Source organism: Python bivittatus, unplaced genomic scaffold (assembly GCF_059951505.1).
Source record: "Python bivittatus isolate LINGU-HERP-01145 unplaced genomic scaffold, Pbiv_v1 ctg000080_np1212, whole genome shotgun sequence".
In the NCBI taxonomy this organism is placed as follows: Eukaryota; Metazoa; Chordata; class Lepidosauria; order Squamata; family Pythonidae; genus Python; species Python bivittatus.
The window spans coordinates 7,331,481-7,352,707 of NW_028277035.1; the positions used below are offsets into that span (position 1 = coordinate 7,331,481).

The following is a 21,227-nucleotide window of genomic DNA, read 5'->3' on the forward strand; positions in this document are numbered from 1 at the left end:
CCATCCATACTGCATCTAGAAAATATTGGCCAGCTCAACTTTTCTTCCCTCATTAATTATCTTTTTTAAAAATACCTTTATTTCTTCAATTAAACAGAAGAAAAAAGAAAGAAAAAGAGCAGATTATATATATAAGGGCATCTGACATGTGTACATTTTTATTATTATTGTTAGATATATATACCTCTTTTATTTTGTACAACTCAAGGAGGTATACATAATGTTCTTGTCTATTTTCCCTACAACAACCCAGCGAGGAGAGTTGGGTTCAGACAAGAGTAAATGTCTCAAAGTCATCCAGTTGGCTTTCATGCCCAAGGGACAACTAGAACTCATGGTCTCTCAGTTTCTAGTCCAGCGCCTTAACCACTACACAAAACTGGCTGTCATTCATATAGATGCAGATACACATGCAGCCCTAAATTATTAAAACTGACCACCAAATCTTACGGAGCTAAAAACATGTAGTCTTTATAAGTACTTATTTTGATAAATCGATTTGATATGCAAATATCAACATGGAATGAAATAAGGAATTCAAGATTCTTTTTGTTTGAACAATGGGATACTGCCTTAATATTTGAATCAAAATTTCAACAGATTTTAGACTATGACTAAAATATCCTAAAACTGTTATATCCGTGGAAGAAATCCCTAGATGTATTAACCTGACTTTGAGACAGATTTTATTATTTTGGATGTCCATAGTCTTTCAAATGACATACCTACTACATGGAAATTGATGGCTGGTCAATGGAAATGGATTCTTTCTGCGATTCCTATTGCTAAGAGACTTGTCCTTCAACACTGAAAAGATAATTTTATTGCCCTAATTACTTAATGGATTGAAGACATGAAGTTGCTGAACAAATTGCTTACAGGTATAAACTAAGTATGGATTATAATTAAATATAATTCAATATGAGTCATCCTTTATTGATATACATGTATCAGTTGCCCTTTTAATAATATTTTAAATTAAGAGGGGCTTTTCAAAGAGTATTTGAAAGCACACTACAACTACTAATGTATTGCATTTTGCAGCTAAAGTATAAACATTTATGCTGACATGGATGCTATAACGCTGACCATCTGAAATGGGGGTATTATAATAATATCTGATTGCTGTTTTGCATAGAGTATCAGTTTTTGAAATACGATTACAGGACCAAGACCTACTAGTATTGTCTTGCCACTCTGAAATAAACTCCCACAGAAAAACAATAGTAAATGCCTAATTGTTCTCCTTCTTCATTTATTATGCATAAACTTCTTCATAAACAGCTAAGTGCAAATATTAAACAGGACACTATTAAACAAAAAGAGATAAGAGCTGTACCCAAAAGCAAATTTTGAGATATCACCTCTACTGCAACTAATTATGCAAGAAGAACTGAAGAAACCACATTTAAAATACAAAGAACAAAGCAAAGCTTTTAACAGCAATTATGCACATGCAGAGTACATTTTTAGGGATAGGAGGCAACTGATATTAGCTTTCGCAAAGTGGTAAACAGAGACTTGTAAGCCTGAAAAAAATTAAATAATTCTTAGACAAACATTTAAGCATTCAAAGATATTAAAAAGGTATACCCATTCTCAAGTCAAGCTCAACTCCTAATGACTACATTAGCACTTCTGCGCAATTGTCTTGGCAATGATATGTGATTAGCCTCTGGCTTTTTTTTCAGGGTTGTTTTTTTTTTTACTTCCAATCTAGTCAACAGCCTTTAGATTCTCTCAGATGTTATCAACTAAGATAGATAGATAGATAGATAGATAGATAGATAGATAGATAGATAGATAGATAGATAGATAGACAGACAGACAGACAGACAGACAGACAGACAGATTAAATCTATCTATCTGATAGATTTAACACATGAAATACTTAAGGACAAATCAACACTGAATACAAGAGTTCTTTTTCCCATCACTTGCAATAAATCTTAGTATAATAATTACAAATAAAAAAGTTCAGGTACTTCATATTATTAAGCAGAACTACGGAACACTTCTCCCTTTCATAACTTAATACATCACATACATGTAGCACAAAAGGGTACAATTCAATGAAAGTCAAAAGGAACCTGGAACAACTAATTTTCAAAAACTCAACATAAAATAACATGTAAAAAGCATTCCACAGTGACTTGGAATGAAGAAGTAGCAAGCTGTATTAGATTATGATGGAATGCAAATTAAATGAGTTTCAGAAGTGCTGCCGCAGGTAAAAACAAAAGGAAAATTAGAAGGAAGTTCTAAGATTTCACCAATAAGCTGCCCTCTCTTATTTTGCTTTGAAGAAAAGTCATGTTTTCATGTGTTCGTGATTATAGTTAATGACTGCTGTAGAGATGGTCCGGAGCCAAAGCCATATACCCGATCAGCTCTAAAACTCCAGGAGAGATTTGGCTTTGAAATGATTTCCTATGCCTCAGGTCTACATAGAGAACACTGCAAAGCTATCACAGCAGCTGCCACTGAAGATATGACCTCAAAAGTTTTAAACAGATAAGAAATCTTGCTTTCACAAATGGCTTTATATGTATGTATGTATGTGTTATTCTTAATACAGGACACTTCACCTTCATTTTATGGAAATGAACTTAATTTGCAGTCATTATAATGTATACAATAATGGTAAGAGTTATATGAATAATGTGCACAAGAGAATATGAGTGAGGTCATAATCCTCAGAAGAAGAGCAAATTACTGTATGTACTCTATGAGTACATTCCCATTTACATTCTGTGACCCAGCAGCAAAATATTTTACTTCTGTACTATCAAAACATGAAAGCAAATAGCCTTCTGTTAATTATGGTACATCCACAGCTAAAAAAAAGACCCCATTTTTTGAAATACCAGGTGTAAGTGAAAAACAAAAGACATATTAACTAGGTAATCTTTAAATTAAGAAAGGTTTACTATTTTAATTTCTTTCTGACTTCCAGTTAGTATAGTAAGATTACCCTATGTCATCTATCTACCAATCAGTTCTACTCAAACTTTCCTTCACTATAATCTATCTGTGATTATCTTTTCAGCCTCAGAAATACACAAGAAAATGCAGGTGAACCAGAACAGGTATATTTTGTCTCCAGCATCAGCAAAAATACATTTTTAATTTTCTATATGATGGTGAGCAGCTAACTGGGAAATGGATTAACATTAAAACATGAAACTTTCACTTGTATAGATTAACTGCAATCTTCAAGACTCTGGCATCATATTAATGTAGTCGCTTAATATTAAAAATCTTAAAAGCACTGAAACAAAAAACCCAACCCATGAACAAATACTATAATAAGCAATTATTTGGCTAGAAAGTTGGAATAAGGTTTGTTTATGTATTTATTCTGAAAGTCTCCAAGTGAAAATACATAGATGAGTCCTATAAAAGATGTCACACCTCATGCAATGCCCATGATTAGCTATTTGACACATTAAAAAAATGTTCTTTTAGTGCCTTCACTTGTGGTTTTAGCATGTGAATAAAATATGATCATCTATTTAGTAACCATTTTATAATATTGCAATAATAGCATCATTGTTAGATGTGGTTGCTGGCATGTGGAGACCATACTGGATTTAAAATTTAATTACTAAGTTGTATCAGAGAGAATGGTTTAGATTTGTACTGTTTCATTAAAATGTAGAACAGACGTGAACTAACAGTTGCTTTGAAAATCCACTGTGGTTTTTCAGAAACACCAAACTGAAAAAAAATCTGAAAGCCCAGTTTAATGAAAAGCAAACACACAGCTGAATTTAAGCATGTTTCAAGCAAACTATGTTCCAACATTGGGAACCTTCTCTTTTTTTCTGTGATAAAATGTAGTGAAACTTTTTTATTCACACCATTACATTTTTTTGTTTTTTAAATGCCTACCGTTCTAGTTCAAGATCTCTAAAAATCAATGGAAACATACTGGGCTACTTTTCCAAACCTTATCAGTCAGCAAAGCAGATAGTGCAGTAAACCACACAGGGTGAAGACATGAATACTTTTTTAAAAAAGAATCACACCAGAATGACATAAAGTGAAGATAATACAGCACCAGAACGTTTGTTCAATCCTAATACAACCTTGCGCATTCAGGATGAAAAATCCTATTCAGATTATAATGCTTCCTAATTTCCAGAATCATTTTATTTTACGCTGTTAGTGTAGCCACCTCAGAAGATGAGCACTCTGAAGAGAAAGCAGAATACGATATAAAAACATGACACAGTTGGCAGTTTTTCCAACTTCTTCAAATTAACAGATTTTAAGAATATTTATCTGAAATAAAATTATTTTTAAAATTATTGCAACTAAAAGTTTTACATTATTTAAAATATATATTTCATGCATATTAATCTATGTGAAAGTTTCATGATGGAAACAGGATTGCAGCAAACTGTTGCAATGTGGAATACTCCTGCTCCTGTATCCAGCCTCCTAGCCAATATCTCCTTCTAAAGTACTCACTTCTATTCACCTCCTTTCTCTTGGATATACATAGTAAGTGAACTTAGTTAGCTGAATGTTTTGGGGTCTTCTGTTACTGGGGAGGTGGGGATGGCACTTTATTCCTAAAACCTTGATTATACTTTTGAAAAATCTAGGGAATTTGCAGACCTGCTAAAGCTTTTTCCTTGAAAATAAGTCTGCTGCTTTAGAATCCATGATCACAGAAGACTGCAATTAATACAGAGGTCTCCAACATTCTGATTGTGGGTCAGTACACTGCATGTACCTTCTAGTAGATAAGCTGCGGGCAACAATATGTTGTTTTCGATAGTAGATCCTAGCATACACAGGAAAGGAACTAAAGTAAATAAAAGTAAGCCTCATAAACATGTGTAATGAGAAGATGCTTCAAATGTCACACAAAGAGGAAAAAAGTGTGCAAGCTGGCTATAATCAACATGATGATACCTAAATCTCTATTAATAGTGGCCAATAGCTTTAAACTAGAATCGTGGAGTTAGAAGGGGAATTTTCTCTGACGGATGACCATCCTGCCTCTGTCTGAAGACTTCTAGTGAAGAAGAACTCACAAGTTATGTGGCAGCCTGTTCCACTGACTAAAGTTCATAAAGTAAAAAGAAAGTTCTTCCTAAACCTAATTCCTTGTAGTTTTAATAAACTGATTCTGGTCGTGCCCTCTAGGGCAATAAAGAGTAAGCCCATTCTCCCTTCCATGTGACAACACTTCAGATACTTGAACACTTCTCCTCTTAGAAGCCTTTTCTGTAGGCTAAACATACCCAGATCATCCCTCAAAGGGTTTCATTTCCAGACCCCTTTCAGAGGTAATCATCCTCTGAACTTGCTCCAATTTGTTACTGTCCTTTTTGAACTAGAACTAGACACTATATTTTAAATGGGGTCTGACCAGGGCAGAGTAGAGTAGAACAATTACTTCCTGTAATTTGGACTCTATGCTCCTGTTAATGCACTCCAAGATAGCTTCAATCTTTTTAGACACTGCCTCACAGTGCTAAGTGTTGGGTATGCTTGCCCTTGTGTGGTTGACAAAGCCACCCAAATCCCTTTTATATATATCAGGTTTCCCCCATCCTATGCTTGTGCCTTACACTTTTCTTACCCAATGCAGAGCTTCATTTCTCAGTGTTAAGTTTCATTCTATTCATTTCAGCCCATGGCTCAAATCTATCCAGATATTTTTGAATCTTGTCTCTTATCTAAAGTATTAGCCACTCCTCAATGCAAACTTTCTGAGTACCCTTTAACTTCCTCATTCAAACTACAGTACTGATAAAAATGTTGAACAGGACAGAGCCAAGACAGAGCCCTGTGATATTCTACATTTTACTTCCCACCAAGCTGAAGTGGACCTATTAATGAGCACTCTTTGGGTGTAGTTATTCAGCCAACTAATTATGAATCCTTTGAACAGTACTATCATCTAGCCCTATTTTCCATTTTATTAAAGAGTACATCATGAGGCACTCTGACAAAGACTTTGCCAAATCAACTGGCAAAGACACAGTCCAGGTAAACTATTCTATGACATTCCCTTGAGTAACTAAGTAACTAAGAAGGAGATAAGCTTAGTCTTTCACAATTTTTTCATGACAATCCCATGTTGGCTCATGTTAATCGCTGTGTGCGTATCCAACTGCTCATGAACATGCTGCCTGACAATCTGTTCGAAGACCTTGACTAACATAGATTTTAAACAGAAAGATCTACAGTTTCCTTCTCCTTGTTCCTCATTTTGAAGATGGCGAAGACATCTGCAGGGACTTTACCAGTCCTCCAGGAGTTCTCAAAGATTACTGAAAGCAGTTCTGTGATCACTCCTACTAGTTTCTTTAGTATCCAGGGAGGTAATCATCTAGCCCAGGATACTTGAATGTGTCTTAATTAGCTACGTTCTTTCTTACCCTCTTCTTGTGTTCCCTATGGTACAGTTTCCTTTTTCTCCCAGAGCCATAATGGTGACAAGCTATGACTCTATTTCCATTCTGTGAAAAGACAGATGCAGACTAGGAATTAAGAAATTCTGCCTTCTCACCATTATCAAATCACCACTTTTTCCTGGCAATGGACTATATGCTCTTTGTATTTCCCTTTATTTTTAAAATACCCAAAGACCCCTTTTAACTGTTTTTGGAATCTCTTAAAAGCCTCAGCTCATTCTGAATTTTAGCCTTTCTGTAGTGGACAGAAGGAATGACCTTGAGGGACAGGAGGAAGAGCAGCTACCAAAACAACAGTCAGATAAAAGAAACCTGAGTTTGGGGCAGAACTGTAATGTAAGAAAATGTCTCAGAGAAGACTGCCCCCAGTTCTCATGAAAATAAAGGGAGGGAGGGGAGAAGCGTATTCAGACTTGCAAGATTCTGCTACTATATCTTTATAATAAAAGTAGTATTAGCCTACTAATACTATAATATAATATAATAATATATAATTATATGATATATAATATAAATAGTATAATAATATATTATATATTATATTATATATTAAAATAATAATATAATATCATATCATATCATATCATATCCTAGGGGACCCGGTGGCGCAGCAGCTTAATGACGCTGAAAGTTGCTGGCCAGAAATGGTCGACACTTCAGCGGTTCGAGCTCAGCTTTCACGCAGCAGAGTAAGCTCCTGTTTCCTCCCCAGCTCCTGTCAACCCAACAGATTGAAAACTTACGTGAGTAGACAAATGGGTACTCTCACTCCAGTGGGAGGAAAAATGCTGGTGGCGCCTTGCAAAAGGAGTTGGGAGCAGTTACCGGTAGTGCAAAACCCGCGCACGCCCAAAAAAGGCGCGAAGCAACAGAAACCCCGCCTCCTGCGCTCGCCAGCTGGGCTCTGCTCTAGGAAGGAGGCACTGGCAAACCACTTCCGAAAACACACTGCCTTGAAAACTGCAAGGACTCGTCCAAGCAGTCACCGTAAAGTCAGTAACGACTGAGTGAGGATAAAAAAAAAAAAGTATTAGCCTACATGAATTTGGTTTCCTAGTCTGGTCTACCTTGAAGGGCTGACATCAATCTTGCAAGTCTAAGTCAAAGGACTCCTTTGCCCAACTTCTGTCTACTTTTCCTGTTTGCTTGCTAGCTTTATATAAATAACATTGGAAACAATACAGGATCTGGCGGCAGCTCTCAAGTGTTATTTTCTGGAACCCACTGAAATGGAATTACTGAAGACAATGCTCCCAGTGAGTGTATCCAATTGAAAAGGATTGATATTAGAAGCCGTTGAGAGACCAGGTAAGAGTAACAGACTCTCTCAAAACAGGTTATCCATCAGAGTGATCAAGGCAATTCTTTCCAAAAGTAGGGCAGAAGTAAGGCTGAAATGTGTCTAAGATAATCAGTATCTCCCAGAATACCTATAGTTGGATTGTCATCATCCTCTCATTTACTCTACAAAGGAAGATATTCACCATAATCACAACTTTTTGAATATAGGGAGATTCCCCCTCCCTGTGAGGTACTGCCTCTTTTAACATAGAAAACCACCCTGTAATGCAATGATGTGCTCACCACTCCTTGGACCCAGAGAACCAAGACCATGTGGGTAATTTAAAATACCCTGGGCCAAGACAACATGCAATGGAATAAACCACTATAAGCATCTCGTTCACATTCTCAGGTTGCAAAAGATGAAACTAATCTCCTGAAACTTGGACAAGAAGGTGAATGTTACACTTAATTTCCAGCAGTAACAATAATAACATTAAGCTAGCTATTTGTCAGGCAACTTAGTCATCCTTCATTACCCACTATGGGAACAAGGCAGAATAAAGAAGATGGCAGAAACAGACATCAAAAGCAAAGTGATCTTGCTTATAATATAACACTGCATGTAAAACAGAAAGCTCTACTGTAAAACTTTTGTATTTCAGTCCGCTGTGTAATGTTGCCTCTAAATAGACAATATCTGGCAATTCCTTGGATTTGCCACATAGGAAAGTGATAGGAGGTTGCCTATTTTGCAGCCCAAACAAGTCAAGATAGAAACATACTTTCATTGTATACGTTCCTATACCACTCTTATGCTAATAAAATGGATGTAAAAGTAGACAACAGCGAGAATGGGGCAACAAATAGGGCAAAGACAAACACAATACTTCTAGTACAAAAAAGCAAAGGCACTACAAAGGACTGCCTACCCAAGCCAAGCATACACAAGGCTAATTTAGCAACTGCCAGAGTTGTGGACACCTGCAAGTCATGAATGAGCCATGTATTTGTTCAATCCCATCTTTTTCTGTCTTCTGTCTATTATGCAACATGTTCAGACCAGTGAAATGAGACCTGGCAGAATATGAGCTCATATGTGTCTACATGCGTATCTTTTACTTACAAGAAATAAATACACACATTCAACTCATTTTAGAACACAGTCATCTGTGTGCCTCTTTGACTATGATGCCTGCCAAGTTTTGCATGGCAATGTTGTGGTACAAATTAAGGCCCAAAAATTAAACTCAAACCAGTTTGTTTCTGTTGTTTTCATTCTAGTTCAAAGAAAAAGGGAATTATTATTATCCATCTGCCCTTATCCTCTTTCTGCCTCCCAAAAGGTTCTTTCCCATTACTTTTTTTTTCAAAGGGCACCATCCCAAGCAGAAAACAAGTGCCAAGCACTTTTAATTAGTACATATTGTGAAGGTATGAAACTGAAAATGAGAATTAATCACAATGAAATATTTTCTCACATAATCTATTCTTATACCTTTGTTATAGGAAAGTTCATTCACTTCTAAAGGGTATCTTCTCATATCTGCAAACATAAACAACTGCTTGAAAGCTGCAGCAGAATGAGAGTAGTACAATAACTAAATTTTAGATGACCTTTTGTTTATAATAAGAAATAATATTGCCTATTAAAAGTAATCCATCTGTAGTGGCTGCATGTTTGGCAGATTTTTGTCTATTAAACAACACCCCAACCTTCTCTTTCACGAAAAAAAATATATTTTGTTTTATTTTCTCCTTATCCAGCTGTTATACCCCGTCCACCAGAGTGCCCAATTTTCTAAATCTAAAACAATCCAATGTAAACAATAGTATTCAGGGGGCTGCTTAAAGATGCATCAAGAATTCAACCTTCTTTTGCAGAGTGTCTTTTAAAACTAAATGCCGCGCCCCCCCATATACCCACATGCAGAATAAAACCTTTTTTTTTTTTTTTTGTCTGCGCTCCGTCATTGCTGACCCTGCAGTGACTGCTTGGACGAGTCCTTGCAGTTTTCAAGGCAATTGTTTTTCGGAAGTGGTTTGCCAGAGCCTCCTTCCTAGAGCAGAGCCCAGCTGGCGAACGCAGGAGGCGGGGTTTCCATTGCTTCGCGCCCTTTTCAGGCGCGCACGGTTTTTCACGCTTACCAGCAACTGCTCCCGACTCCTTTTTGCAAGGCGCCGCCAGCATTTTTCCTCCCACCGGAGTGAGAGTACCCATTTGTCTACTCATGTGAGTTTTCGACCTGTTGGGTTGACAGGAACTGGGGAGGAAACAGGAGCTCACCCTGTTTAACGCGAAGGCTGGACTCGAACCGCTGAAGCATCGACCATTTCTGGCCGGCAACTTTCAGCGTCATTAAGCCGCTGTGCCACCGCGTCCCCCCTCCTAGAATAAAACCTACTGGAACCAAAATAGTTATACTTTCATCTAGATTCATTATATGTTCTTTTATCAATGCAACTCTGATAAGTGTTCTACTTTACTTAAGGATTCTGTAATAAAACAAATCTGTAATGTCGCATGTTGAATGTCATCAACTAACCAGTTATTTAACTAACCCAAAAGAATCCTCAAATATGTATGGCAAGCAGCAGAGCAGTAAAACGTTTTACAGCTATCCCATGTTGCTCTGTTATAATCCGCAACCATCTTAAACCAGGACTGCTACTGTTTTCTTTTTCTGCACCCCATTCACTGAGGGTAAAGTTCAAGATAATTTTACTATGCAGCCTAGTTCAAACCTGAGCTCAGCCATGCATTCACTGGGAACAATCTGTACACTACTACTACCACATAGTCCTCGCTTAACAACAGTAATTGGGACTGGAACTTCTGTCACTAAGCAATGCTGTCATAAAGCGTGATGTCACATGAACCATCATTAAGCGAGATTCGTGGGTCATTAAGTGAGGACCTCACATGACTGTGACTTGCAACTTCCTGCCAGCTTCCAACAAGCAAAGTCAATGGGAAAGCGGGCAGGAAGTTGCAAGTCACGGTCACAAACCTTTCCTTAGGTGGCTTGCAAGCAGGCTGGCAGGCAGGCGAGTGCTACGGAGGGTGGGATGCTGCAGCCTAACACAGGCATGGCTGGGCAGGGGGTTGCTGTGGAATGAGTGGAGGGGGGCAGGATGGTGGGCACTACAGAGTGCAGATGGGGATGCAGGTGGGTGCTGCAGCCTGGTACGAGTGTGGCCGGGTAGGGGGGTTGCTATGGACATGCAGGTGGGTGCTGTGGCCCAGCACGAGCACAGCCAGGCAGGAGGGTGCTACGGAGTGTGGGTGGCTGGGTGGGCAGATGGTGTTGCGGCCCAGCGCAAAGACGGCCAAGCGGGGGGCTGCTGTGGTGCACTGCGAGTGCGGGTAGGCAGGAGGGTGAGCACTACAGAGTACAGACTGCTGCAACCCAATGCAAGCACGGGCAGCCATTATGGAGTGCAAGTGGGGGCAGGATGCTGTGAGCAGGCTGTCAGGCCCAGCCCAGGAACAACAGTGAAACAGTCCAGTCAAGTATAGTTCCTTTATTTGCTTACACCTTATAGACAGAATCTTGCCAAACTAAATCTATACTACAGCAACTAGTGGATATACCCTGGGAGATTCTAGGGAGTGGCTATCCTGAATCTCTTTTGCTTCTCACACTCCCCTTGAGGACTGTATTGCCTCTTGTTCCCCTCCTGGAATGCAACTCCTCCCTCCTGATAGCCTTGATCTCCCACATCACTCTCCTCCTCATAGATACATTCCATCACATGGGTACATGTTACAGAATACAAGATCCCTAGGATCTCATACTCTGTAGCGGGGCTCCTCAGGAGAAAAAACAATGGGGGCGGGAGTGACTTGCAACTTTATCCACCAGCTTCCGCATTGTACGAAACTCTGGGTGGCTTACAACCAAGAGATAAGGCCCACAGATGACTATGTTTTAAAATATTAAAACCAAAAATATTAAAACCAAAAAAACCTGGCCTATCCCAGCACTTGGGGGGAAAGCCAAGCCTTGAGTGCTTTTCAGAAGGTTAAAAGGGTCAAATTTCAGGGGGAAGGGTGTTCCATAGGGCAGGGGCTGCCACGGAAAAGGCAAGCTTCCTAGGTCCCATAAGATGGCAACGTTTAAGGGAGGGGACTAGGAGTGTGCCTACCCTACCCAATCTGGTAGGAAGGGCAGATGTCCTTAGGGAGAGGCAGTCCCGCAAATAACCTGGTCCCATGACATATAGGGCTTTAAAGGTAATAACCAGCACCTTCAATTGGAAGGAAACTGAGAGCCAGTGTAGCTCGCCAACAGGGGTGTAACATGGGTGAACCTAGGGGCACCCATCATTGCGCACAACGCCACATTCTGGACCAGTTTCCTGGTGGTCTTCAAGGGCAGCCCCATGTAGAGCGCACTGCAGCAATCCAAGCAGGAAGTGACCATGAGTAAGGCCACCTGGTCCAGGAAAGGGTGCAACTGACACACAAGACGAATCTGTGCAAAGTCCCCCCTAGCCACAGCTGCCACCTGCTCCTCGAGCAGAAGCCATGAGTGCAGGAGGACCCCCAAATTGCACACCAGCTCAATCCAGAGTCAAAGATGATATATCACCTGGGCCTGGGGGGGGGGGGGGCAAAGTCCCAGAGCCACTCTGTCTTGCCAGGGTTGAGCCAAAGCCGGTTTCTCCCCATCCAGACCCTTACCACCTCCAGGTACTCAGCCAGCACTGCAACAGCATCACCTGTCCGGCAAAGGTAGAGATATATAGCTGGGTTTCATCAGCATACTGATGATACCACACTTTATGCCATCGGATGACCTCCCTCAGTGGTTTCATGTAGATTTTAAAGAGGAGAGATGAAAGACTTGGCTTGTATGATGATTTGTATGTTCTGGAGGGTTCTGACTTAGACAGACCTTGGCAGCATGGTTGCTGTCATTATATTGGTTGTTATTATTACTGTTCTATTTATTTGTGTCATTGCTCTTCTTTTAAATTGTTGTTAGTCGCCCAGAGCTATGCAATGAGATTTAAAGCCATATAAGCCCTATAAATAAATAAACTTGGATGTTAGAGAAAACTTCTGAAAATACCATGGACAGCCAAGAAAACAAACAAATGGATTATAGAACAAATCAGTCCAGAATTCTTGTTTGAGGCATGTTATCATATTTTGGACACATTACACAAAGACCTAGCTCTCTTGAGAATTATATAATGCTGGGAAAGGTGGAAGGAAAGAGATGACTAGCAGCAAGGTGGATAGACTCAGTTACAGTGGTGATGGGTGTACCATTGGAAGCCCTGAAGGGCCAGATTAAAGGCAGTTCATCCTCGAAAAGGCACATCCATGTGGTCACTAAAAGTCAATAATGACTTGATGGCACATAATTAATCTATCACTATTTTAATGCTTTTTTTTTTTTTTAATCTGCGCTCAGTCGTTACGGACTCTGCAGTGACTGCTTGGACGAGTCCTTGCAGTTTTCAAGGCAATTGTTTCGGAAGTGGTTTGCCAGAGCCTCCTTCCTAGAGCAGAGCCCATGTGGCGAGCGCAGGAGGCGGGGTTTCCGTTGCTTCGCGCCCTTTTCGGGCGCGCACGGTTTTTCGCGCTTACCGGCAACTGCTCCCGACTCCTTTTTTGCAAGGCGCCGCCAGCATTTTTCCTCCCACCGGAGTGAGAGTACCCATTTATCTACTCACGTGAGTTTTCGAACTGTTGGGTTTACAGGAACTGGGGAGGAAACAGGAGCTCACCCTGTTAACGCAAAGGCTGGACTCGAACCGCTGAAGCGTCGACCATTTCTGGCTGGCAACTTTCAGCGTCAGTAAGCCGCTGCGCCACCGCGTCCCCCTATTTTAATGCTTAGAACAGGCTAATAGAGTGATGAGAAGTGACTTCTTTTCTTCAGCAGTGTACTGATGCTTTCCTTTTATATACTATTTTTTAATAGTTTTATATGTTAACTTTACATACTGTTTTGTAACTTGGATTTTAAAAAGCATTCAGAGCAAAATGCACCAACAAACCAATACAATGGGCCGCTTTAGTCACTTTTCTTTCAAAATTCAGTTGCTAGCCTCAGGCATAGGAAAACAACAACTACATTCCAATACAGTCAATATTATCACAACATTTTCCAAGCTTTTCTGTTAAAACACATTGCATGTTTTACTAACAACAGAAAAATACTCACGCTCCTTGGATACTTAATAATAGCTTCCCATTGCAGTCTTATTCTCTGGGGCATCATCACATCATCCTGTAATAAATGGCATTCATTACTGAATGAGAAAGAGAGTTCACCACCACTCTGAAACAATAACTAGAAAAGACTGTCTGATCAAATGGTCAATTTTCTACCCTAAAGTCAAAATTACATGGACACAGTGGGGTGCAAGTACTGGAAAGACTCCAGCTACTGAACTATTTGAAAGCTGTTGCATGGCCATGACAATACTAAGTTTCAAATCTGATGAAAATTGGAAGACAAAAATCAACACTTCACATTAGACATGAAGTGCAGTGCCTTTTTAACATTGTATTCTTTAAAAATACATTCAGGTATAAGCACATAAAGAAGATTTTATTTGAAACCATGAAAAACAATAGAAAATGAGAGAGGAACAACATTGGTGCCTAAATTACTAGCATTTTTCTATACCACTCTTAATCTAATGATAGCAGAGCAGTTTATACCAACAGAATACAGACATAAAAGCATTAATTCAAATAAATTAATTCAAATGTAATTAATAAATACATCATGAGAAACAAAGATTAGATAAAGAGGTATACAGTTATGAAACTAGACAGCTGAAAATCCCTGAAACACTTCCATGAGCAGAACCTCATGAACATAGGTTAGCATTTCCCAAATCTAGCAACTCCCAATATAACTTCAATTCCTATCATACTCAGCAATGGTCATTATGAGGGCACCCAGGTTGGAAAACTGGGAGGTACCTCCTCTCAAGCTTTCTTCTTCAGTTATATTAGATGGGTCCTCAAAAGTTCTCAACAGGAGGGCCAGTACATACCAGGAGTGGCATTCCAATAAATACCTGGGACCTAAACTGTGACAAAATCCTATTGTCAATATGGCACAACGTATTATAGAGCAGCTGATCTGGCTCCAAGTTAACAGGCCTTAAGAAATGGTATACAGCTTTTGCTTCCCCAAAATGCTTCTCCCATATAATCCCATTAATTACTCAACTGGCAAAAATTAGTTTGCATCTTTATCATTCTTCCAAGATCAAAGAAGGTGGATAATTTCTGATTTTCTGGCTAAATCCAGGACATAAGAAATCAAATACAGTGGTACCTCAGGTCACGAACGCTTCTGTTCACGACCAATTCGGGTCACAAACATCTCCGTTAGCAAAATTTTGCTTCCATTCGCGAACGCCGGATCGGGTGATGAACAGGATCCGTGGCCATTTTCCCTCCCGTGACACGTGGTCGTGGCTTCCTGTAGGGAGGGGGACTCCCTCCAAGCAATAACCGCCTCCCCACCCGCCTTCCTGTCCTCCACACCAGAAGTCGCGTCGAGCAAGGTTAGCATTCTCTCTCTTCGTACTGTACTTTGTGTCATATTTTTGTGATTTAAAAAAACAACAACATTTGGTTCAGAACAGATTAACTGTAATTACATTGAACCTTATGGGAAAATTTGATTCGGGTCGCGACCAATTTGGGTCGCGACCAGAGTTGCAGAACGAATTAAGTTCGTGAACCGAGGTACCACTGTATTTTGCTTTCTTAGGCAAAATAAGGGTCCAATAAATACCTGGGACCTAAACTGTGACAAAATCCCAAAGAATCTGGCTTTCAACTGTCCTCCATATTCTATAAAAAGGAGAAGAAAGAGGATGGACTCTGCCTTCAACATCCAAACAGGAGGCCCAGATGAATCTCTTCTAATCATCCTCTTCACAATAAACTTCCAACCCTGTACTAAAACACAAGAGCTTATTCAAGATAGGAATAAATAACTAGTTCAGCTAGGCTGACTATATTCATTCCATTTTTTTCTGGAATTCTGTATTTTTTCCTTTGTTTATTGTTGTATTTCCCTATTTCTGGACATTGTCCAGAATATCCAAAGCATCCTCTTATTTATTTATTTATTTACTTATCCATCCATCCACCAGTCCATCTATCCATCCATCCTGAGGCTGGACTAAATGAAGAAATCTTTTGTATAATGCCTAAAACTCCCTAGCTGGATAGACTAGAGTGTGTCAGAAATTCAGCCTATCTGGGAACAGTCAACCATAATTATTTTTAGTGGGGAATCCTCAGCAGAAGAGTTCTACAGTAAAATTTCAGATTCCTCCACCCTCCCAGTTTGTACCCCAAGCCTTAAACTGTCTGACTGTTAGATAAAGAACAGCATGCATAAGTTGAAGAAGACAAAAACAAAAATGATGTCAATAGGATAAAAATAAGCAGGCAATGCAGGCTATGAAAACAGGTGTTCTATAGCACTAATCTTGCAATCTGTATGCTAACTGGACAATGGCAAGACACTTCCACAAAAACCTTACGACAGTAATTTGGATGCATGGTTGCTACGGCAAACATTACTGCAGTCAGGAAAAATTAAAACTAGTAAACCAGCTAGAACTGAAGATAGGCATTCTTAGCCACTGTGCAGAACAGGGCAACTAAGCACCTGCATGCCTGATCTTTGCAAACCTTGGTGGAATTATAAAAAGGCAAACTCATTTTCACTAGTTTTGCCACTGTTTAAGTGTACACCAATGTTATATAAATAGGATTACATGGGAGAGGCATTTTGGGGAATCAAAGCCTCTTCAAGCTTTTCCCCAAAACTCTACATCACACATATATATGACTCCATCCATGTTGAGTATATTTCTTGTCCACCAAAATGTTAACAAACCTGCACTACAGCCATTTTGGTTCCACTGACAGGAGATTATCCCCTCAGGTCTTAATTTCAGCTTGTGAACTCAGGATATTCCTCCTAACAGTGCCTCCCCCATGTAATGTGCAGGATATATTGTAGTCTCAATTTACTGAGTTTCATCTAGTCCATTTTTGCCAATGTCCAAAAGTTGACAAAATAAAACAAATCTCACAATATTTCTCTGTTCTCACATGAGAACTCATGGGATTATGTTATTTGTTTTAATTTAAAAAATGATGGAGTAGGATTGGAATATCATATAAAATTATGCAATTGGTAGGCAACACCTGAAGGTTATCCTGAGTCTGTCCTATACTCTCTTTCCTGATTCCTATAGAATGGAGAGACAGAGCTGGGTTTCAGCTATACAGTAACAGCAACTGGTTCAAAATCTATAAAGACGTCCTCTAGCAGTTTCACTGGGATATATAAATATGGAATGCTGTAGAACCAAGGAACTCTCTGAAGCAGTCCTGCAAAGAAGGGAGTGGGGAAACAGTCCCAACTCCTGCTTGATGGAATATCTCAAGGAGGAAATCACAATCAATAGTATGAAACCAGCCCAGTCATCCAGATGAATAGGGATCCACTCCCTATCTCTCTCAAGGAACTGGCCATCCAACAGATAAGCCAAGGTAGTTACCAACTTACTTCTGAATGTCTCTCAACTGCTGTAAAATGCAAGGGACCGGGGAAGACCATGTGGTCAGTATCACTGTGCCCCAGCAGTAAAGGGACAAGATATGGTGGAGTTCCACAGGAGCCCAATCTTTTACTTTTGTTTCCTGAGCCATTTTTTCTCATTTCCCCATTTCTAAGGCTCTTCTTACTAGATCTAGGATGTAAGGCTTCCTTACATTTCGTATTTGGGCATGAGCAGGGCCCACAAAGCAGAGTGGTATTGGCCACAGTGGTCTTCTACTGAGTCCACAGACATTGTAGCAATCAGGAAGTCACAGAAAAAATCTCAGGAATGCAATAAAACATAGCTTTAATAAATGTGTCCTGATTTATTTTTCCTCCATGGGGAAAAAGCGGGCAATGTTGTCCCACTGCTTCATCACATCAGAAAAATTTTCTGACTGTAGCAAATTTAATACTGTATGGAAGATTCTGACAGGAAGCAAGCTACCCACAGTGCCAATCTGGTACAATCAGGGAATGTTTCAAAGAAACATTTCAGTTTAGGCCTGCCCACATACTACAAGAAGGAGGCACTGTTCCAAAGATGATTAATGTCTTCAAAAGACTCAGAACCCTTATCCTAGCAACTCTTGCAAGAGTTATGTCAGGAATGTTTTTCTGAGTTTTCACTCGTAAGCCTGTTTAACATTTGAACAAAATTCTGAATTCATTCAAACTAAGATCAACCAATATTCCACCTGTCTGATCTTATTAGAATTTGCAACTCTTTTTTTAAGTAAGAGTTAAATTGCTGCCAGTATTAATATACCTCTGTACTAATGACCACCAAATTTAAACAAGTCATAGTTTTAACTGAGCAATACTGAAGAGCTAAGAGCACTGGCAAAGATAAAAGAGCACTTTTACCTCTCTCTTCAGCTATATAAAAAGCAGCAGAGATGTTGAGTCTCAGCTTTGCATACTTGGATATAAAAGTTCTAAAAACATGATAGCAGACCATTATTTTTGAATTCTGGACCAAATTACTACAAGTGGAAGATTTCCAAATGCACACATGTAAAAATAAATAAATAAATAAGTGTTTTATTTAGTAAATGTAAATATTGGGCAGTAATAAGTAATACAGCCCAGAATTTTACCATTTCAGCCTATTACCTGATCCTGCAAAATTTCTAGAACTTCTAAAGACTTATTAACACATATCTGTCCTATTCCCACATGATACCAATAAAAGCTTTCCCAGTGGCCTTCTAAGTACTTCTGCTGTTCATTCTCATTTCTTATGCTTTGGCTGGTACATGTGAATAATTATTTTGAGATGCTTTAATGGTGGAAATTCTGACAAAGCCTCTGTTCGTATATATGCTAGAGAAAGGAGGATTTAAGCCTTCTGTAACGTGTTGAACAAAGCAACCAAGAAAGTTTGCCCAGCTAGAGAATCCTTAGAATCAGCCACTAATTTAAGTGGAAGAGATGAAAAGACTTTGAAGCCAAACTAACAGTTGTTTTTCCTTGTTCTAGGGAGTGAATGACCTTGAAACTAACTCAGTACCTCTGAATACCAAACACAGAGAAAGAGAGAGAATAATAAGACAAGGAAAATAATCTGTGCCAGTAGCTCTGTGTACTTATTTCAAGGTTAAAGATAAACAAAAAATAAAACAGGTTATCAATTGTAGAAAAGCTGGTTATATAGTCACAAGTCTTTCTCCATTCAATTATGTTGCTAACACAATGCATAAAGACATTCCCAAAGGTGTTTCAAGGAGATTATCTATTTACCTGAGCATTTAATTAGAAGATTATGGTTAGGCAGAATATTAATACAGAAGCAGATAACATGAGCCTCACTAGCATGTATTTAGTGGACATACATCAAGCAATAATTTAAAGTTTTGTAGAACTCATTCTGAAATTGAGAAGAACTGGAATACTCCAGACCTACTTTAACAGGACTGTGCTAACAATCTAAAGAAACATTAATCAGGTTATTCTTAATTATACTAAGAATTGTAATTAACAATCAATACACATTGACTACAGGATTTAAAATACATCTCACAGCCTTTAAATTATCCCAACATATTTATTGTGCTTTTCAACCCACTTTTAAATATACCAGTATACTATCAAGATTCCACCCTCAATATTCCATCTCCATTTTCAATCTCTGATTTCAATCAGTACAGTTTTCAATACAAAAAAAAAAGAGATGCAGTAAAGTTACTGAGATAGAACTTAATATGCTTTAATAAATATTTCACAATAATTCTTCCCTACATAGTCGCACAAGTTATGAATTTTAGCTATTAAACATTGACAAAATATGAGGTTGACAAAAAAGCATGACACTGGAAAATAAGTGTCCTAGCCTACCATGGACCTAGGAGATCTAAGCCATAAGTTGAGCAAAGCTTCATGTGAAAGGAATTCATACTTTCGAAGAATGTTTCTCTATAAAATGCAACTAAAACTGTGGCATAAGAATTTGACTTGAATTATTATAAGTGAGCACTAAATCATTAAAAAAAATCAGATATGCACAAAAATAATGGGCTTTGTTTTGAAAACATTCTGTTTTCTCCCAAATGGGCCACTCCAAGCATTTGAAGGCTGGTTTGTATCTTTCCACAACCACTTCCTGTCCTGGAAGTCTCATGTTCAGAAATGTAAGAACCTCCATTGGAATGTACAGGGCAGCCCATTCCAACGGAAACACTGAACATATCAGGTGAAAATAGAACATCCAGAGACAAATCACTCAATTTTGCTTATAATTATTATGCAAAATCATTCACAACACGTATTTATTGAACACATGTTTTGTGTTCTCCACTTTTAGCAGGTAAGAATTTGCTGAAAGAAGGAAAACAGATAGGATTTTTATTTCACATCAGGGATTTCTAAAAAGCTAAGATATACATTTGTAAGGCAGTGAACAAGAGGCAAAAGCCTTATTACCTCTCATAATCTTTTAAAAAGATATGCAGCCCACTTCCTGTTGCTACTTTCACAAAAATTGTGTTCATAGAATTGTGTTATCCATACAATTCAGTGCACAACACAAAGACTCAGCTATCAGCTGAGATACTACCTTTACAAAGTACAGCACCCTGTAAAGTATCAATTAACTATGCTAAGATAATTAACAGAGAATTGTCTATTTTACTTCAATTATTGTAGAAAGAAAAAGTATAGAATCTGAAAACTTAGTTTATACTCCAAAAAAATTATGCCACCAAAAGTAAAGAAGTGCTTAAACTAGTTGAACATTGTTTCTGTTAAAACTGAGTTCATTCAATGGAGGGAAATTATCATAAAAATTCTAATAAGCCAAAATGATCCAAGACTGATTACCAATTTCTATCAAGCAGTCAATATTTCAGAATGGTAGTCAAGTTAGGTAAAAAAAAAAAAAGCCAACACATTTACAAATTATTGACACACATGCCAAAACCACAATACTCTAAAAAGCAATATAGTTCCCTCTTACACATTTAACAGCTACAGTTCCTAAGATCCTGTTTTAGCCATATTCAGACACATTCCATGTGAGTGACACCAGCATTATATTCTGGATAATTCATTACCAACTTGGAGAACTGAAACTGAGAACTAAGAAAGGTATATAAAAGCAGTCATAGATAAAGTTAAATTTCACAGCTGGTAACATCTGTTTTTCAGAAATTATTGTACAGTATTAAGAAACTGTTTGCAACCAGAATAGAAAGTAATTCCTAGATGCATATCAATTTCAGGAATGTTTCTCTTCTTTCTGTACTATTAAACACAGAAAGTAATGGAAAGAACATCCATTTGTTTATCAACACATCAGATGTTTAAGTTATTTTGGGAAAATAAATCTTAAAACACTCTGATAATTCAAAATTCTTCTACTAAGCAAACAGAAAAGGAGAATGCCAGGGGAGGGAGAACGTGG

At 38.5% G+C, this 21,227-nt stretch overlaps 1 protein-coding gene across 6 annotated transcripts in view; it reads right to left on the bottom strand.

Moving 5' to 3' along the window:
- QTGAL (queuosine-tRNA galactosyltransferase) overlaps positions 1–21,227 on the bottom strand; it is a 185,979-nt gene that overhangs the window by 142,775 nt on the left and 21,977 nt on the right. For all 6 annotated transcript variants that reach the window (XR_015794690.1, XR_015794688.1, XR_015794689.1 and 3 more), the window contains exon 5: positions 13,901–13,966. Coding sequence is in view for 3 of the 6 variants with exons in the window: in XM_088133457.1 (XP_087989583.1) it covers positions 13,901–13,966 (66 nt within the window). In the remaining 3 variants the exon portion in view is untranslated. The remainder of the gene's footprint in view (positions 1–13,900; positions 13,967–21,227) is intronic.